This window comes from Anas platyrhynchos, chromosome 11 (genome assembly GCF_047663525.1).
Source record: "Anas platyrhynchos isolate ZD024472 breed Pekin duck chromosome 11, IASCAAS_PekinDuck_T2T, whole genome shotgun sequence".
NCBI classification, from domain to species: Eukaryota; Metazoa; Chordata; class Aves; order Anseriformes; family Anatidae; genus Anas; species Anas platyrhynchos.
In genome coordinates, this window is record NC_092597.1 from 6,400,679 (window position 1) to 6,419,058 (window position 18,380).

At 34.7% G+C, this 18,380-nt stretch overlaps 1 protein-coding gene across 1 annotated transcript in view; it reads left to right on the plus strand.

The window, feature by feature from the left end:
- UNC13C (unc-13 homolog C) overlaps positions 1–18,380 on the plus strand; it is a 167,936-nt gene that overhangs the window by 95,314 nt on the left and 54,242 nt on the right. The window contains exons 15-19 of the mRNA XM_072043348.1: positions 1,431–1,499; positions 2,848–2,937; positions 3,538–3,666; positions 10,317–10,450; positions 17,780–17,865. Of these exons, the coding sequence (XP_071899449.1) occupies positions 1,431–1,499; positions 2,848–2,937; positions 3,538–3,666; positions 10,317–10,450; positions 17,780–17,865 (508 nt within the window). The remainder of the gene's footprint in view (positions 1–1,430; positions 1,500–2,847; positions 2,938–3,537; positions 3,667–10,316; positions 10,451–17,779; positions 17,866–18,380) is intronic.

Below are 18,380 nucleotides of genomic sequence, written 5' to 3' on the forward strand. Positions count from 1 at the left end.
TTCCTTCCATTTTGCTAATGATCAGAACTACCTTTTTTTATCCTCAGATTGGAGAGAGATTAAATCCTCTCTCTGATGTTAATGCCAGTTTACCTTTGACGCAAGTTCCAATCCAATTCATAGTTCAACAGATGGATGGAAAGACAGTAGCAAGCATCATTAATAGACATTTGGAGATACTTCTTCAAACAGTTGACTTACAGGCAAAATATTAGGTTATTTTTCTCTCTTGGCCAAAAGGCATTTGTTAGTGGATAGCTCCACTTCATCAAAAAAGAGCATCTCAAATTCAAGTCCTCAGGCTACAGCTGGGAAGGATTTGGCTGACTGAATATTTCAGTAGTTTTATAGCATGACAAGAAAAATAAAATAAAATAAAATAAAATAAAATAAAATAAAATAAAATAAAGTAAAATAAAATAAAATAAAGTAAAATAAAGTAAAATAAAGTAAAATAAAGTAAAATAAAGTAAAATAAAATAAAATAATTCCTTATGGGAACTATGCTAAATTAGTGGGTTTGGATGTAGGTTAGTGTTACGCTGAATGACAAGTGACAGTGCATGAAGGACTCTGGTTTCAAATTAGTGTGTATCCTATTTGACGGATAGCATTCTGAGAGCTATCAGATCTTGCTACTTCCAATAAACTGCGACTTTCACGCAGGCTGGCAAGGATGCATGCAGATTTTTGTGCAGTGGACTATGGTGTATGTTCTAATATGAAGACTGCTAATTAAAAGCTCTCATTAGTATTACTTGGAAGTGGCACAAATCAGCTGGCTATCTCACAGCAAAATGTTTTCTGAATTGTTATTTTAAATCGTGCTTTTACATCAAATTCTGCTATAAATGAACATAAGTTCTTACATATTAAAGGGAGGAGAAAGTTGTTTCTTCAAGAGTGTAAGCAATTACAAGGCAAATAAAAAACTTTTACAAGCTCATCTGTTTTAGTATGAGCTGATAACATAACTATGGACTTTAAATTGAATTGATGCTCTTACTGCATTTTTGGTCAGAGACTTTGGGCAATGTTTTTCAATTTCTAGATATTTTGCTTGAGTTATTTAAGAATGTGTCAATCATTAACAAAGGAAAATACTGTTTAGGAGAGTGTCCATCACCTCACTAATGCATTGCACAGCTGCACAGAGTTGAATGCATACCAGGTAAATTACAGTAAGTTAGAAAGTAAAAATACAGTTGTAAAAGATATCTCAGATCAGGACTTTTGTATGAAACAATGGAAAACAATCTATATTTCAAATGAATTAAGAATGTAAATTAGTAGATAAATGTATTATTTTTTATTATTATTATTTTTTTTAGGAAAAAAAAAGGACGGGGGGAAGTGCAAGCTATAATTTACCCTTGATTACAAAGTTGTGCCAGTTCTTATTGCAAAATATTCTTGTTTTCATTTTACAGAGGGAGAAGTTCATAAAACTTCTGGATCAATTGCATAATTCTCTGAGGATTGACTTATCTAAATACAGGGTACGTGCACCATATTCTACCTAGAGGACAACTCAAATGTGTTTTCCCACAAAGGTCCCTGTGTGCTTTATCCGATTAAAGAAGTTTTAGAGATTAATAACTCTTGTGGCATAGAAACTGAAATACTGAGTGCTAACAGGAGACTTCTGGCTAACTATTTTCTCAATTTGAAAAAGTATTTTTTTTCTTTCTTTCCCCCCCCCCCTTTTTTTTTTCCCCAAAAGCTAGCAGTGAGTCAAGGGATGAGCTGAGCAGACATTCAAGAAAGAGTAGCTTTCAACAACTTTATTTAAATTAGTTCACAACATGATTAACTTAATTCATTTGGGAATTGCCTTCACAGACTTGCATAGTATAAATTGGAATTACTGCTGCATTTGTTTTGAGAGGTTCTACAGTCACCAAGCTGATATCCTAGGAATGTTGGGTTCTGACTCCACATTTTTCTTGACAATAGGAATTCCAATTTCATTTATGCTACATAGAAGCTCCTTCCACTTAGTTGTGTTCCAAACCCAGCCTTTACTGGAAAGAAGCATGCACTGAATACCAGCCAATTATCATACCATTCTGAACTCCCTCTCTTTCCCCATTTCAGTGGATGATGAAACATTTAGGTGATACATGTTATAAGGGCTCCATCAGCTATGGCTTTCCTTTCAATTTCTAGGAATGGCTGCATATAGCTCAGGGATTTCTCTGTTCATCTGGCTTGCTTTCTAAAGTGGAGAGAAGGGAAGGGAATGTTTAAAAGAACCTCAAAGCATTACAGGTAGTAGAAGCTGCATATATTCATTTTTTAAGACTTAAATCTTCATGGAGCATGTAAATTCATTTTAAGTTCTTTTAGTACTGAAGAATGTTATTCTGATTTTATCAGGGCATGAGGATGACTTTCATTACTATGAAGCCATTTAAATTATGGCATTTCCCAACAGTCTCCCTGTTAACCTAGAGATCACAGCAAAATTTTCATGAATGATTCCTTCAGTAACCTTACTACAGAGTTTAAGCCCACAAGTGAATTATGTGCTATGGAAAATCTATAAGTGATTTCCATTAGCAACACTTCCAAAGACTTTTTGTACTATTTTTACTTCATCAATGTTCTGAAAATATCATAGTAATTTAAAACATTCATATTACAAAGCCAGTAGCATTATCAGGAGTGCTTCTATTTGCATCAAAGGGATACTTATCACTGACTTTCTCACAAGCAGAATTCAGGCAGCAGATGAACTTTTCTAATGCTTCCAAACATCATCTTTTTTTTTTTTTTTCCCAGATTATTTTTTCCTAGTACCTTTATTTTCCATTTCATGTGATTCCTCTCTTCCTGATTCAACAGGATAACTTTCCTGCCAGCAATTCTGAAAGACTTCAAGATCTGAAATCAACTGTGGACCTGCTTACCAGCATTACTTTTTTTCGAATGAAGGTATTGTCCTTTATTTGCAAAACATCTAGGTGGTTCAGTTCTGAAAGATTTTTTAGAATGAAAATGGCATAAATTGATAAAGCTGGATGGGAATATAAAATCACAAAACACCTTGTAACAATAGCTTGTGATGTCATTGTGGTAGGCACCACGTAAAGAGAATTAAATGATTCATTAACTTCAAGTTCATAATTATGTATCCTAAAGTGGAGTAAAAAGCTGCAGCTATTGCTTTAGAAAATGAAGAGTTGTTTCTTTGATATGCAATGAAAATCACATAATTATATGGTTTAATGATATCTTAAAGAGGAAAACCTTAAGATGTAAACCCTTGGGCATGTATGCTGATTTCATCATATGAATAATCTCATTCTAATAAAGATTAGAGATACCATTTAATTGCTTAACTGAAGCGTATGTTTTAATGCATTTTTAAACTAAGATCACCTGAAGCCAACATATATATTTTTTAATATTTTTACCATTATTATATTTCAACACTTTTCATCTTGTATTGCAGATCTATATTCATTGCAACACTTGTATTTATTCTATTCTACATGATTCTGAAATTCTACCATTTATGAAATATTTTACTAGGTCCTTGAATTACAGAGCCCACCTCGAGCCAGTACCGTGGTGAAAGACTGTGTAAGAGCCTGCCTGGACTCAACTTATAAATACATTTTTGACAACTGCTATGATCTTTACTTCCAGTTAGTGGACCAGGTAAGGCAAACATGCTTTTGCTTAGTCATTGGTGTTAGTTTACAGTAAGTAAACAGAAAGCATTCCAGTGTTCCCTCACATGAAAGCACTGGGGTTATTTTCATTTTATTTATATGAGAAAGAACATCACAGTAAGAACATCCACAGGTGGCTATGAATTCTTAAATGTTTAACAAGATAAGTTTCAAAATGAAAATGTCAACTCATAAATTAGTATTTGCAGTGGAAATGGCTGTAAAATTGTCCTGTGACTAGGAAAGATGAAATTAGATTGATTACTGTTCATTTAAGATTTGTAATTGGAAAACAATTTTTAAAACTCCAGTATTACACTTCAGTGACTGTAGGAGAGAAGTACTAGCATTTGCTGAAAATCATATACTATCCTTCCAGTTGTACATTTTATCACCTGTGATGTGTACTTTGATCCAGGATTTAGTAGCTGCTTCTAGAAAGCAGAGGATAATTACATAGCATTTCTAAATAACAGTCCATCAGGTCCATCAGGCTGAACTGTAAATGCAAAATAATTATAGTATTTGTCATGTCCCAGATGTCATGCAAAAGCCTTGAAAATGCTTTTTTTTTTTCCTCTCACCTAGACAGAGTTTATTCTTTAAATAATGTTAAAATTAAGAATTTGTATCTGCAAAATTGAACAACTGTCTAAAAGGAGCATCATTGTTTTATCCCATTACCTCTTGTTCACTATCTTTGTCTTCTGAGTGGTACATTGGAAAAATGATATTTTGATGACTACTGCCTTGAGAGGGGTGAGTTATGTTTTAGGCAAACACCCATTTGCAGTGTAGTGTATCATAAGAACATTAATATTACATGATATGAAATATCAAAATTAATTTGACAACATATTTCACTTGAATAAAAAATATGAATTCCTACATTCCAAGAAAGGCAATAAATGCGATCTATTCTACTTTTCTGAAATGCAAGTGTGTTTTCTAATGTGGGACTCCTGACAGAGAATCCTGATGAGAAAACTTACCTCTAGCTCCCAAACTTCAAACGTAAGAAACGCTCACCAACACCTGTAGGCAGAACTCTTCTAGAAAATCAATTGAACGTATTCACCTGCATAAGAACTGTCTAATAAATTCAGTAACTTTTAAGTCTATATGAAGCTGCAGGAGCATCAAATCACAATGAATAAGAAATTTCTCAATGATTATTTGTCATAAGTTTACATTGATTTTTGCTGTTGAGTAATAGGAAATTCTTGAATTATTTGAATTCCTATTAAAATACCTGAAATGTATCTTGCTGCAGATACATTGATACTACTGTAAACGGAGTTATATTATATGGAAAAAATAACATGATGTATAAATGATATACACATTACATCTTTGTAATGAAGTATAACTGAGTACACAAGTGCTTTGTCTTTTTCACTTATTTCCTTTTTCGTATAAGCATGACAGGGTTGATGAATAATTGCAGAAGGAAGTCTGCAGAATAACTTTTTTTTCTTTTTACGGAGATAAATTATATTTATTCTATTTTCCTGAAGCTACAAAGAGAAAGAGCAGATTCTATAGAGATAGTCTGAGAAGGGTGGGCAAAGATTACACTTCTGAACTAATCTGAAATAGCTGCAAATAATGAAGCATTTGTTGTCATTATCTTTGAGAAGTTGAAGGGCTGAGTAAAGTTTCCCACTTCCCTGCATGCATTTTTGTGGCTCGTTAAACTTATATGTAATTTCTTCTCCCTGAGATTGCATTTTTTGTTGTCTTTATGTTATTAGGCTTCCAGTTTCACAATGCAGAATTGTTTTAAAGTTATTGTTGCCCCTTATCTTTTAAAGGATGTCTGTTCCTTCTTTCTGTGATAACCTTGATTGAGAGTGTTTAGTCTGAGAGCACTAAACTTTTAAATATGAACATCAGGGAGGGATTTTAATTCTATCAAATGACATTTTACCAAAATGACCATAGATAACAGAATAACGAGGCCAGCATTTACCCCTAAAATAATCAAGAAACATACTGAATGTTCATGTGTTTATTCTCCAACAGCTTATATTGCAAGCTAAGGACCACTATGAATTAGTAGCAGCAGCAAGGTCAAACATTACATATTTATTTTTTTTTTGCTAGCATTTACTCTGCTGCAATTTCATTTTGTTTGTTAAATATAATATGAGTTGTTGCTAGACTGGATATTGATAAGTCTGCAGAGTTTATCAGCAAATGCTAGTCATTTTAGTAAACTGTTAAAAGTGGAATATGAAGTAATCTTAGTTCTGCACAGCACTGCAATACCTACAAATGCTAATCTGTATTTTTAAACTTCCACCTTTTTTTTTTTTAATCTGTGAATTCATAAAATAGTTTTTTCTCCCTATTTAGTAGATTGTTTAAAATGCAGAGATACTATAGTCTTTTTCTTTTGGTAGAGAATGTAAAACAAGTTTAAATTGTTATCTGTCTCCAATTTTTTTTTTTTAGAACTGAAGGATGGATAAGGTGTCATTACATTACTTCTCTCTTATTCACTTATTTTCAAGTCCTGTACTTATTGACAGAGCAGTGCGAAGTCCTGGAATAGTAATTAAAATATATATATTTATATCACTCAGCTATAAAACTGAATTAACTGCAGCAGTTTCACTGTATTTACATGCCTTTTCTACTCCCTTTCAACAAGTATTGCAGCAGGTGAGTTTGTATGTAGAAACTTTAAACAGACAAGCGTTTACAAACTATAGACATACAATTAGTACCAAATATGAGAAGTTTTAGTGAAAATTTGTGGAAAGCAAAATTTAAAATGAAAAAATAAAAATTAAAATGAATAAAAGCAGACCATTTGAAATAACTGATCACTAACAGTAATCAAACATCAATCACATATATCTTAATAACTGACAGGAAAAGTTTCTGTTTCATGGCAGGTGGGAGGTAATTCTGAGCAAACTAATCTAATTAAACTAGCTTTAATAAAGCAATGAATACGATCATTCAAATCACTACCTAACTTCTGCATCAGCTCTAGAGTTGTACAGGAGACCACCTTCTGCATTTTTCTGTTAGAGTTCACCACCAATATATCTGTACATGGAACAGCTAAATACGTATCTTTTTGGAATATATAGCTCTGAAGGTTTTTCATTGAATCCAGCCATATTGCAGAGTGATTTCTGGTATCACAGAACAGTGAAGTAGAAACCAAAATTGTGATTAATATTTCATTAGCCTTGTGTCAAAAACCCTTAACCCAATTACCCCAGGTTCCACTCTTTAGCCTTCTTCAGTAACTATTCTCTTATCTTTACTTGCCTCCCCACGCAATGGAGGCTTACTCTGCTCAGCTGGAGGAAAGAAAACCGAGTTCATCCTAACATGGTGTTGCAGGAGAGAAGGTTCATGTTTAGTTGTACAGCTGAGATTTGAGCTGTGAGAAGCGAGAGCTGAAACAAATGAGCCCCAAAGCAACAAGAAATGGTTTATATGTAGGCCAGCACCTGCTCTCACTCCAGGGAAAGACTAGCAGCTGCTGTCTGGCTTAGGCCCACTGCAGGCTTGGGGCCTATGGTTGATTTCTTGCCTCAGTCCTATTGTGAATGATGTTACTCTTACTTAAACAGTAGTATTTCCATCTGTCCAGAAGTGATAGGCTCCTGCATATTATATCAATGAGTGTGCAACTCATGTTAACCACCTTCTACGTTTGCCTTCATCTTAATCTTTACAGGATTTCTGTACAAGATAGTTTTTACGGAGGGCACCTCCTTGTGCTTCTCAAATTTTGTAAACTAAGTACTTTTTGTTATCTATATTGAAGAATAGAATTTTACCTCCTGTGATTCACATCCACACGTGAAAATCATGAAGAGTTGTTTCAGCTACTGCCATTGTAGTTTTTTGCTTTTTGTTGTTGTTTTGTAGAAATACAGCTCTTGATAAGATGTTGAACTAAATGTGAACTGGCTTTATCCTCTACAACTGCCTTTTTCTTAGTTTTTCTGAAACATGCACTAGCTGCTGAGAAGAAAAAAAAAAAAGTAGTAAGAAAAAATCTTTGTTATAGAAACAAGGTCTTATATAATCTACGCTGGGGAAAGCCCTGGTGAGTGACATTATGTGAGTGACATTATGTGGTGGTTTTACTCGGGTGGGCAGCTGGCAGCTGAGCTCTACCACAACCGCTCTCTGACTCCTCCTCCTCAAAGAGGAACATGGAGAAAATACGATGAAAAGGGCTCAAGGTTTGAGATAAGGGCAGGGAGATCACGCAGTAATTATTGTGACGGGCAAAACTGACTCAGCATAGGGAGATAGTAAGATTTATTGCCTATAACTAATGAGCAAAAAAAAAAAAGCACCTTCCCCTCCATCCACCTTCTTCCACCTCCTCCCCATGAGGAAAATGGGGGAATAGGGGTTATGGTCAGTCTATAGCGCTTCTTCTCTGCCGCTCCTTCTCGGTCACTCTCATCCCCTGTGCTGTGGTGTCTCTCCCACGGGATACAGTCCTTGCTGAACTGATCCGGCATGGGATTCCCACAGGCAGCAGCTCTTCAAGAACTGCTCCAGATATGAGTCCGTACCACGGGGTCCATCCCTCAGAAGCAAATTGCTCCAACCTGGGTCCCCCATGGGCAGCAGCTCCTGCCGGGTCACCTGCTCCTGCGTGGGCTCCTCTCCACGGGCTGCAGGTCTTGACTGGAATCTGCTCCGGCAGGGGTCTTCCACAGGCCACAGCCTCCGTCAGTGCAGATCCACCTGCTCCACCGTGGTCTCCTCCACAGGCTGCAGCATGGAACCCTGCTTCACCGTGGTATGCCATGGGCTGCACAGGGTCAGCCTTCACCATGGGCCTCACCACAGGCCGCAGGGGACTTCTGCTTTAGCTTCTAGAGCACCTCTCCCCCTCCTTCTTCACTGACCTTGACGCTTGCAAGGCTGTTCCTCACTCCTCTCACTCTCCCAGCTGCTGTGTGGTACAGCGTTGTGTTTTTTTCCCTGTCTTTAATATGCTCTCACAGAGGTGCTAACAACATCACTTATTGGCTCAGCTCTGCTCAGCAGTGGGGCCCTTACCTAACTTGGGGCAGCTTCTAGATTCTTCTCACAGAAGCCACCCCTACGGCCCCCTGCTACCAAAACCTCACTACTTAAACCACATTAACGCTCCAATAATCATTTCCATTTTGAAAAGCTCTTTTGTTTGCATGGGCAATTGTAAATTGCTGGTGATATTAATTACCCATTGTAATTGCTTCTGAACCTCACCTTTATTTCAGTCACATTAGACACTGATGCTGTATCATTTGTGTATCAGCTATGTACGCAACAGGGTGATTAAGGATACTTTTCTAAAATTCTCCACAGTGACAGCAAAAACAACTTCAATTAAGTGTTGCTCACATTCCCTTTCTGCCATTCTAGATAAAAGTTAATTGAGGTTAAGATAACAATTAATTCACTATACTAGTAATATAGGCCTATCCAAAGAGAAACGGGGTCCATTCAATTGGTCATATATAGGCTACAAATGAGAAGCAAAGGGAATGTACAATGTAAATATACATTTTAACAAGGTAAGAAAGTATTAATTTCTTAATAGTTTTTTAATGGGTGAATATTATACATACATATAACTACACAGAAAGGCACAAAAGGCAGGCTTTCCATCTAGGGGAATATAAAACACTGCATTACTTACTAAATATTAATTAATGACTGGACAGTCATGTTGGTAATCCATCTGACATATCAGTGTCTCGTGTCTTTCCTGGTGATGGCTACAAGGATGTAATGGGACTTCTCAGACTGTCTGTTTTGGATGTGAAACTGGTTGCAGTCCTTTTCATTTACAAAGAGCATACAAAATCCCATTTCCCTGAATTAAAAAAAAAAAAAAAAAAAAAAAAGAGAGAGAAGGAAAAGAAGGAAACCAAATAACTCACTTATTATGCTCACAGCTTTTAAATCCTTGGAGAGCCAATACCTCTCTTGAATATTCCTAGCTACCTCTTCCCAGTATTTCTATCTCCAGTGATTTTTTCCCCTCCTACTCTGCACTGTTTTCCTCTGCCTGTTTTAAACAAATACATATATACTGGTTCTTCTAGCCAATATATCAGTCCTTGGAAAATCTCCATGCAAAATACTTCAGGCAGTAGCTTTTGCTATTTTTTCTTATTACAAAATAAAGTGAAATTTATCTGCTTCTTCATTTAGAGTGAAGAGCATAGCAAGCCCAATAACTTCAGCATAGCTTAATGTAAAACAAAAGAAGAAATATTCCTTATAATTGATTTGTTCAGTATTTATTGTGTATGATATTAAAGTTCCATCTCAGCAGATCATTTTACCAACACTCAGTTTCAGCACAACAAGAATTTTAAAAATGTATTTCATTGAATTGTGGACATGCACTATAATTCAAATTTCTCTGCTGATTTGGGTGCCTTAGCACTATGTATGGTTTTTGACATGTCCACAACCAGATACAGACTGTTATACAAACTACTGTAATCTGGGTAGACTTAAGACAGTCTTTGAAACAGTCTTAGTTTTGAAGACAGTCTTTGAAACTAAGTAATAACCTGTAGGTGAAAATCACATAATAGTTACCCTAATTTCTCTAATATAAAATATATTAAAATCTTGTTTTAACAGGGTAAGAAACAAGAAGTTCCTAAAGAAGAACAGGGACCAACAACAAAGAATTTAGACTTCTGGGCACAGCTTATTACTCTGATGGTCACCATCATAGATGAAGATAAAACTGCATATACACCTGTCTTGAACCAGTAAGTAATTACCTTCCCCATAAAAATTAAGAATCACAGATTTATTAAAATAAGGACAGGATATACATCATAATCAGTAATTGTATTTTAAATGTAATCTGAGTATAGATTTTTTTTTAAATACAGAATATAAAATCAACAATTAGAATAAGGATTTAGTGCTCTTGTAAATGGAAAGAAACATTTTGTTTCAGGAACTCTAAAGACAAGCAGTATATGAACCATCCCAAAATGTCAAGTAGCAAAGTATTATGCAAGAGAACGAAATAGATAGACAGAAAGCAAAGTTCAGTGAAACAGTGTGATGTTATTAATATTATCATAGTATCCATGGCACACAAACTGTACAAATCATGCTGAGACTCCTTTTAAACATTATAATAGAGCAATAGGAATGTATTTATGTATTTGTGTGTGTGTGTTGGGGGGGGGGGAGTGGAAATAATAAAAAGATTCACAAAAGGATACTCTCAAAATTTATGGGTATGTGGAGAGAAAGTCTAAGTAGGCTGACTTGAAAATTTTTTAAATGGAGAATGGTATCTTGGATTTACCACAGATGGAAGTTGATTTCTCAGAACCGAGATGTAACATGTGAGGAAGGACCAATCAATAACTGAGACAAGTTGAAGAACTTATCATTGTTATAGTAGTACAGAAGAGCAAGCTTATTGATTGGTGCAAGAAAAGGAGATAGCATGCTGGGTTTTAAAAATTAAATATACAGAAAGAGAGCAAAGAAACATGTTTCACATATTAAAGCTGAAACCAATAAGAGAGAGATCCAGAGAAACAGATGTTGCGCTAATTGAAATGTGACATGATGAAGACCTGGAGAAAAGTTTCAGCTATCTTAGCTCCTTGGAGATATTTTGCAGTCTACAAAATCTCAGCGTAGCCTGGCTGATTTAGACAAAAAATGGAATTGAAGCTTATACTTGTGTGATGGCTAAAAAAAGTAATACAGGTGTCTGCAGTGGAAGAAGAAATTTAATAGAATGGTCTTAAGGGAAGTGAGAACAATTCTGCTTGTTTCAGCCAATATTTGATAAATACAGAAAGGCACTCTGTACATGGAGATGTGCTTGCCTGTAAGTAAAAGGTAGCACATTGTCTATGGATCCACGGGATTTAGACTTAGTCCCCAAAGAAACTTCCTGGTGATAACCAGATACTGGAAAATATTTGCCTTCTGATTCCTGTCATTATTTTAAATAAATGAATAATTGTTTCAGTCCTGGCAAATAAGCATCTCTTTGTTCAATTATTTCATGCACTGGCGTTATTAAAGAACATCTTTCTATTCCGAAGAAGAAACAAAACTTTTTTTTCTGTTTACTACATTTATGCAGTTTAGTGTGAAGTTCCTTGGCTAAAGCTCAATTTTTGTGTCAGACCATCTGTATAAAAGTTATGCTTCTTATAAAACATCTATCTGAACAAATACATATACGAACTTCATTCCAGTATCTTCGCTGAATAGTACATAGTAGAAGAAATTGTTTGGGGGACAGCTGATCCTAAAATTTGTTCTAGGTGTATACTAAGGCAAACATTATGGAGTAAGGGATGGGATAAAGAACAGAGTTCCTCTGAGAGGATTAGGACACATGCTGCAGGACAGCAGAAAATGCTAGCAAAAAAAATTTCTTTTCAATTAAAAGGAACATCAACAATAAAAAATAATCTGCTTGAAATATCTTTGTGCATTTGGAAATCAAGTTCTAAACTCTGTGCCTCTGCACATTTTTAGTAAAAGGCATTCAATTTAGTTGTATAGTTCTATATAAAACATATAGAGGGAAGAAATTTGTAAGTGGATACCTTCTATATGCAATTTAGCATTTTTGGAAACGTATGGAGATAATTATATATCAGTAACTGAATGGCTATGTTATTGCCATGAAAACCTAACATACTGCTTATTAAGAAGTTTCACCACTTTTTATTGTATGCTTGATTTATGAGTTGAGGATTAGAGACTGTCATGCAAGTTAGGAAGGTGATTTTGAGAGCAATGTTATGGATAAACTGAGATTTTATAGTGTTGTTCCAAGAATGACAGAAAAATTGGGAAAACTATGGCCCATGAGACAGAAATTATTGTAGCAAGAGAAAATTACTCATAGAGCACACTCCTGGTTATCCTCTTGCTTCCCTGAGAAATGTAAAAATGTGTGGCTTTTACAAAGGCTCGAAAACCTAATGTGTAGAGTTTTGCATGCAAAATTTCTCTGAAAATCTGCTTGGAGACCAAATTTTGGAACTGTTTGGAAAAAAAAAAAAAGTATTTTTATATAACCAGTGATAAGATAAATAATATATAAGTAATATAAAATTATTTATTTACACAGGGGCTCTAGAATTTGATGTTTGATTACCATTTCCCTCTAATAAGAAAATGCTGCTGTTATTATTTATCTTCAACATATGGAAATTTTCTTATGATTCTTTTGTATGTTAAGCCTTGTTATCTTCTCACAGATTTGCAACACCACAACAGTTAACTATGATAGTTGTATAATGCCCATCAGATAGTTTTGTGTGGAAGTTTCGGAAAGGAAGTTTAGAGACGACTTGAAATTAAGTGCTCATAGAGCCCATAAACACTAAATTAAAGTACATAAATGATGGACACACATATCTTACTAAACGCTTAGACATGAGTAGGATGAAAGATTTTGCAAAATACAATGAGGTGCCTAAATCTTTTCCTCAGTTTCCTTCAAAGAAATTGATTTGATTTTCCTTCAAAGAGTTTGACTTGGGATTTTCTCCAGTACTTGAATTTCTGGGGTACAGTTTAGATAGAGCTTAGTTAAGATATAGTTAACTTCAGTCTTTTTGCCCAAACTGAAATCCAAGAACATGAAATGTTATTTTCATTAGAGTAAGAAAAATATAGTATGAGTCAGTATTTATTTAATTAGAGTTGTGTTTAGATTCTTAGTTCCTTTATCACAGCAGAAGTACTAGACTTCTTGCTCAGAATGACCAGATGAGTCATTGCATGGATTTACAGCACCAAGCAAGCTCCTTGTCTTCCAGTCCTATCACTGTCCCTCTTATAATTTGTTTAGGCATGTGTGTATGTGTGTCTCCAACTCCAACTTAGAGATGGCACCTTGGCCTTCAATTTTCAAAAATCAGCCCTAGACTATCTAACATAGCTCTAAATTTATTTTTGAGTAGCTTATGCAATCCAGCTGTTTATACAGTGGGAGGAGACATGATCCCTTTCTCTTGAGCTTGTCTGAGTGTTTGGCATACCTGTTGCTTTTATTTAGTTTTATTATTAGTTTTTGAATCCAAACCGGCAGCTTTATCATCCATTAACATGTTGTGCACAGCAATAAATCATGCTAAGAAATCATTGAGCTCTCTTACTTGTTTGGAACTGAATAATAATTTCATTCCTTTAATGAAGGGTGGTTTCTCACTTGAGCTCCTTCATCTTTCAGTGAAGATCCTCCTATATCAAACCTTAATAAGAAAGGGAGAATTGGCCCTGAGTGTACCACTAGTTGTTGCATATTTGGTCAGAGAAACAGAGAACTTCCACATTAATCTAACCACCAGGGTCTGCAAAGAATTTGACTGTGAATATATATTTTAAATATGACATATTATATAAATGTGACATATTTTAGAAATGTGATTAATTTAAAAGAATCTTCTTGGGGTGCCATTTTTTCTTTATATCTTAATGCTTTGACTAATTTTTACTTTCAATTCTATGTATGGTTTTGGACGTGTTGGAATTTGCCTTCTATTGTGGCCCCAAATGTGTTAAATCAGCAGAGACTGCTGCAAACTCTGACATATGACTTTCATAATCAGTGTCTGAGTATACTATATGCAGGTCACTTTCGGGGGTGGGGGAGGGGGTGGGGAGGGGAAAAAAACACCTAACTAGTAATAACAGAATAACTAATAACAGATTTATATAGCTTATCCTATCATTACTCTTAGCCTGAAAGATATATAACATTAAAACACTACTGCTGTTTCTGACATTTGGAACTCAAGTCAGGATGTACCAGAACTATCTATAGAACAAACTGGAAGTTGCACACTAGGGTTATCAAGTACTCATTTTAGCATTATAACATTATGTCAGGAAGGAATGTAATACAATACGGAATTCATAAGAAGCTGTTTTTGTTTTTGCAACGTTACTTTTAGGATCCTCCAAGCAGCTTTAACTGTGGTTGCAAATGTAAAGCCTGTGTTTTTCTGCTGCTGTACCCATGGATATGTAGATGTTAGAAATTGGACATTAAGAGGATGTTGAAAATATTACATGCACTTAACATTCTGAGAAGCAATTATGCCTGTGAGAGCAACAGACATAATACAATATCAGTCATGTCCTCCTCGGCAGTTTGCATTACTGTTTGTTGCATAAATTCTTGACATGAGCATTTTTCACAATGCTGGTAATTCAACCTATCAGTTTAGTAGGACAGTGAAATATGGCTGATGATACTAAGAACATCTCTTTCACGAAGTGAAAGCTAGGAACAAGAAAAGGATTAGCTTTTGGGGCATCATTTACTTAGGGATAGATATCAAATAAATGCTAATAGGTTACCTGAAATTTTCTATTCTTATTTATTTTTCATTTTCTCTCAATATTCATGTAATTGTATGTGTATATACTTAAACGTATGTATGTATATTAAAGCAAACTAGTACCACATCTTCATGGGGAAGAGGGCTCAGTTCTGTTGCCGACTGACAATTACCTATCACAGGATCTTGAGGGAGTCACTTTTACCTTGTATTTTTCCCCATTCTATTTCTTGTCTTTTTCAAATATGAGTTCTGAAGTCAGCGAATTTTTCTCATTACATATTTTAAAATTCCTGCATATAAATTTCTTAAATAATTTAGAAGCTTCTAAATGCTACTGTAATGCAAATAGTAAATTATTTTTACATGAGTAACCAAATTGAAGTAAATATGATTATTCATGCATAAAGCTATCTCTGAGGATAAATTGTGGTGGGAGCGGTGCATACCAATGCCATACCAATCACAATTGCCCACAGGAAAAAAGGCTAGCACTTTATATAGTACTTACATATATAGTCTTGGTCAGTATTTCAGTGTCAAGCTTTGTATGTGCCCTTCTAAAGTGGGCACATACAGAATTCATAAATGGGGTATGTAACAATGGGATAGATTGTTTAAAATGTAGAGTAAAAGTCAAGATTTAAAACACATATATTCATTTAAAATGTGACATAGACATGAAACAATTTTTAACTATTAACCTAAAATTATATAGGCCTTATTTAAGGTTATGGAACTTCATTGGCATGTCCAGTTAATGATTATGCAATAAGTATATCTTTCTCGAGGACACAGAAGTTGGTATCTCTTACCATCAAGTTTAGGTACTTAACTGAAGTCAAGTGGGGTGAATTGAGGATAATGTATAGAACTCATTTAACATAACAAAAGGATAATTGCAGTTTGTGTGTGTATGTGTTTTTATAAGTTAATATATAAACACAGATATATAGACCTAATCAAATAAGTACATGTTTATCAGACCCAGACTTCCATTATGGCCAGTTATGCTTTATGGACAAAAGACATTCTCAATATTAAAACAACTTTTAAATCTTTCCTCAGTGACACATTGTCAAAATTCAAGTCTGGTGCTCAGAAAGCACTCAGACTGGACTGCAGGTAAAGAAATTAAAGACAGTTACATTTAATACATTTGAGCTTTTGAATAAAAATAACTTCATGTTTAAAATAATTAATATCGAATTCTGTAATTAAGCAGCCATCAGCATAAAAGAAGGCATACCAGTGATTTATGCTAACAATTGCTTCATTGTAAAGTGACAGGTAGTGAACTGCATAAGCACTTTTTCTCTGTTGATAAGATCATGGTCAAGTATGTCCCACTTAAAAAATACACACACTTCAATATTATATATTCTTAGGGTAGTATGTAGTCTGGTAGAGGTTGATATAATGATCTGAATTTGAGAAACATTCATGTAATGCTATTTACCGCTGAAAATAATACATCGCTTAGATCATATTGCTATTGTCATATAGCTGTCCATCATTCTCATTCCTTCTTTGGCAATGAGAAATTTAAAACTTCTTAAATTTTTATATGAATTATTGCAGAACTTTTTCTGAATGTGGTTAGTTATTTGGTTAATAATTTTATTTATTAAATAAAAGGTGAAAATACTTTGTATCGAATTCTCTGCTAGTGGAAAGTGGTGTAATAAACACAAGACAAAAGCCCTAGCTCTGTATGTTTTCTCATGAATTTGGTCTTTGATGATTTTATGTACTTATGGTGAATTGCAAGTGTATTCGTATGGTTCTCATTGCACCACTGTAGTATTATAAATTTCTTTATCACTCTGTGGTTCTGTGCAGTATTTTCTGTTCTTTAGTTGTGTGGCATGCTGCCTGCTTCGGACTGCTTCTGTGCCCTGGAAACTGTTCACATTATTGTCAATTCCACAACTGTTGTAAGGACAGACTTAAAAATAAAAAATAAAAAATAAAAAAAATAAAAAGCTCTCCTTTCAAATATGACGTAAAAATACAGTGTCTCACTAAAATGTAAGCTTTTGATAGCAGCTAGCAGTGAAAACAGTAACTGAAAGATTAAAGCTTTTTGTTTACGTGGAGCAAGAAACATCTAGCATCTATGAAATGTGGACAAATACTTAGTAGCAGCAAAAAATATCTCAAAAGGACTCTTTTTCAAAGACAAATACAGCATAAGACCAAAACTAAAAGTTTAATTAGAGGTATGTATTTTTCTACATTTCATACTCTATTATTTTGTCCTTTCTTCAAAGTGAACCTCTCTAAACAGGGTCTTTAGTTTAAGCCAAGGTCCCTTAGTATAAGCCTAATAAGCTTAATATTGCTTCACAAACAACTTTACTCTTTTCCAGTGTGATGCTGAAGGAATTAAGGCAAACCTGTATGTTCTAAACATTTTAGCCAATAGTTTCAGGTTCTTCATAGGCTACTTGATTTGCCTGAAGTTGAGGATTTATCTGCAAGATAGATAAATGTTCCTTGGTTTAAAGCATGTTATGTGATGAAATTGGTGCAACATTCAACTAATTTGTTAGGCCTCTGACATTAGACTAGAGGCAGTTTAAGTTTTTATTTGAAGGATGGATGGTGCAGAACAGAAAATACAGTGAGTGGATAATAGGGGAATTATTTTGTGGAAAATAATTTCTTTGTACAAATATTTGCTTTACTGCTGTGCAGCTGTAAGCATAATTTCAAGCAGCAGATGAACTAATGTAATGTGATTGATTGCAGGTTCCCTCAAGAGTTGAACATGGGGAAAATCAGTGCTGAAATCATGTGGACTCTGTTTGCCCAGGACATGAAATATGCGCTTGAAGGTAATTATAAAAAAATTATTAATTGCACTAGAGAGTTCACCCATACTGACCTCCATTGCAAATCACACCTGGAATCACATTTCAGCAGGTGGTAGGACTTCTCTGATATACTTGTTTAGGATGATGCATAGTTTCGTAAAAAAAAGCATTGTAAAGGAAGAGACTCATATTGTGACTATATGAAGATGTCTGTGGAGCAAGGAAACAAAAGAGTTGTAAATTGAAATGTTAATTCTTATTACCTAGTTTTGACATAAACACCAATGTCCAAAAATCACAATTATGCTTGCTAGTGAGGCAATTATGCACATTACAGGCATTCCAGAGTTTTTTACTAGCTGAAAATTGCTAGTATGCCCATAGGAAACATTTACAGAATGAAGTTATGGAGAAAACACATACAGATAATGAAATCTCCTTTGTGTTCTAAAGACAGGTCGTCTGTTTCCAACAAAATCAAATGCAGTTTCCTTTTGTTCTATAGAGTAGTACTATGGTTAACCAAGGGCAAAATA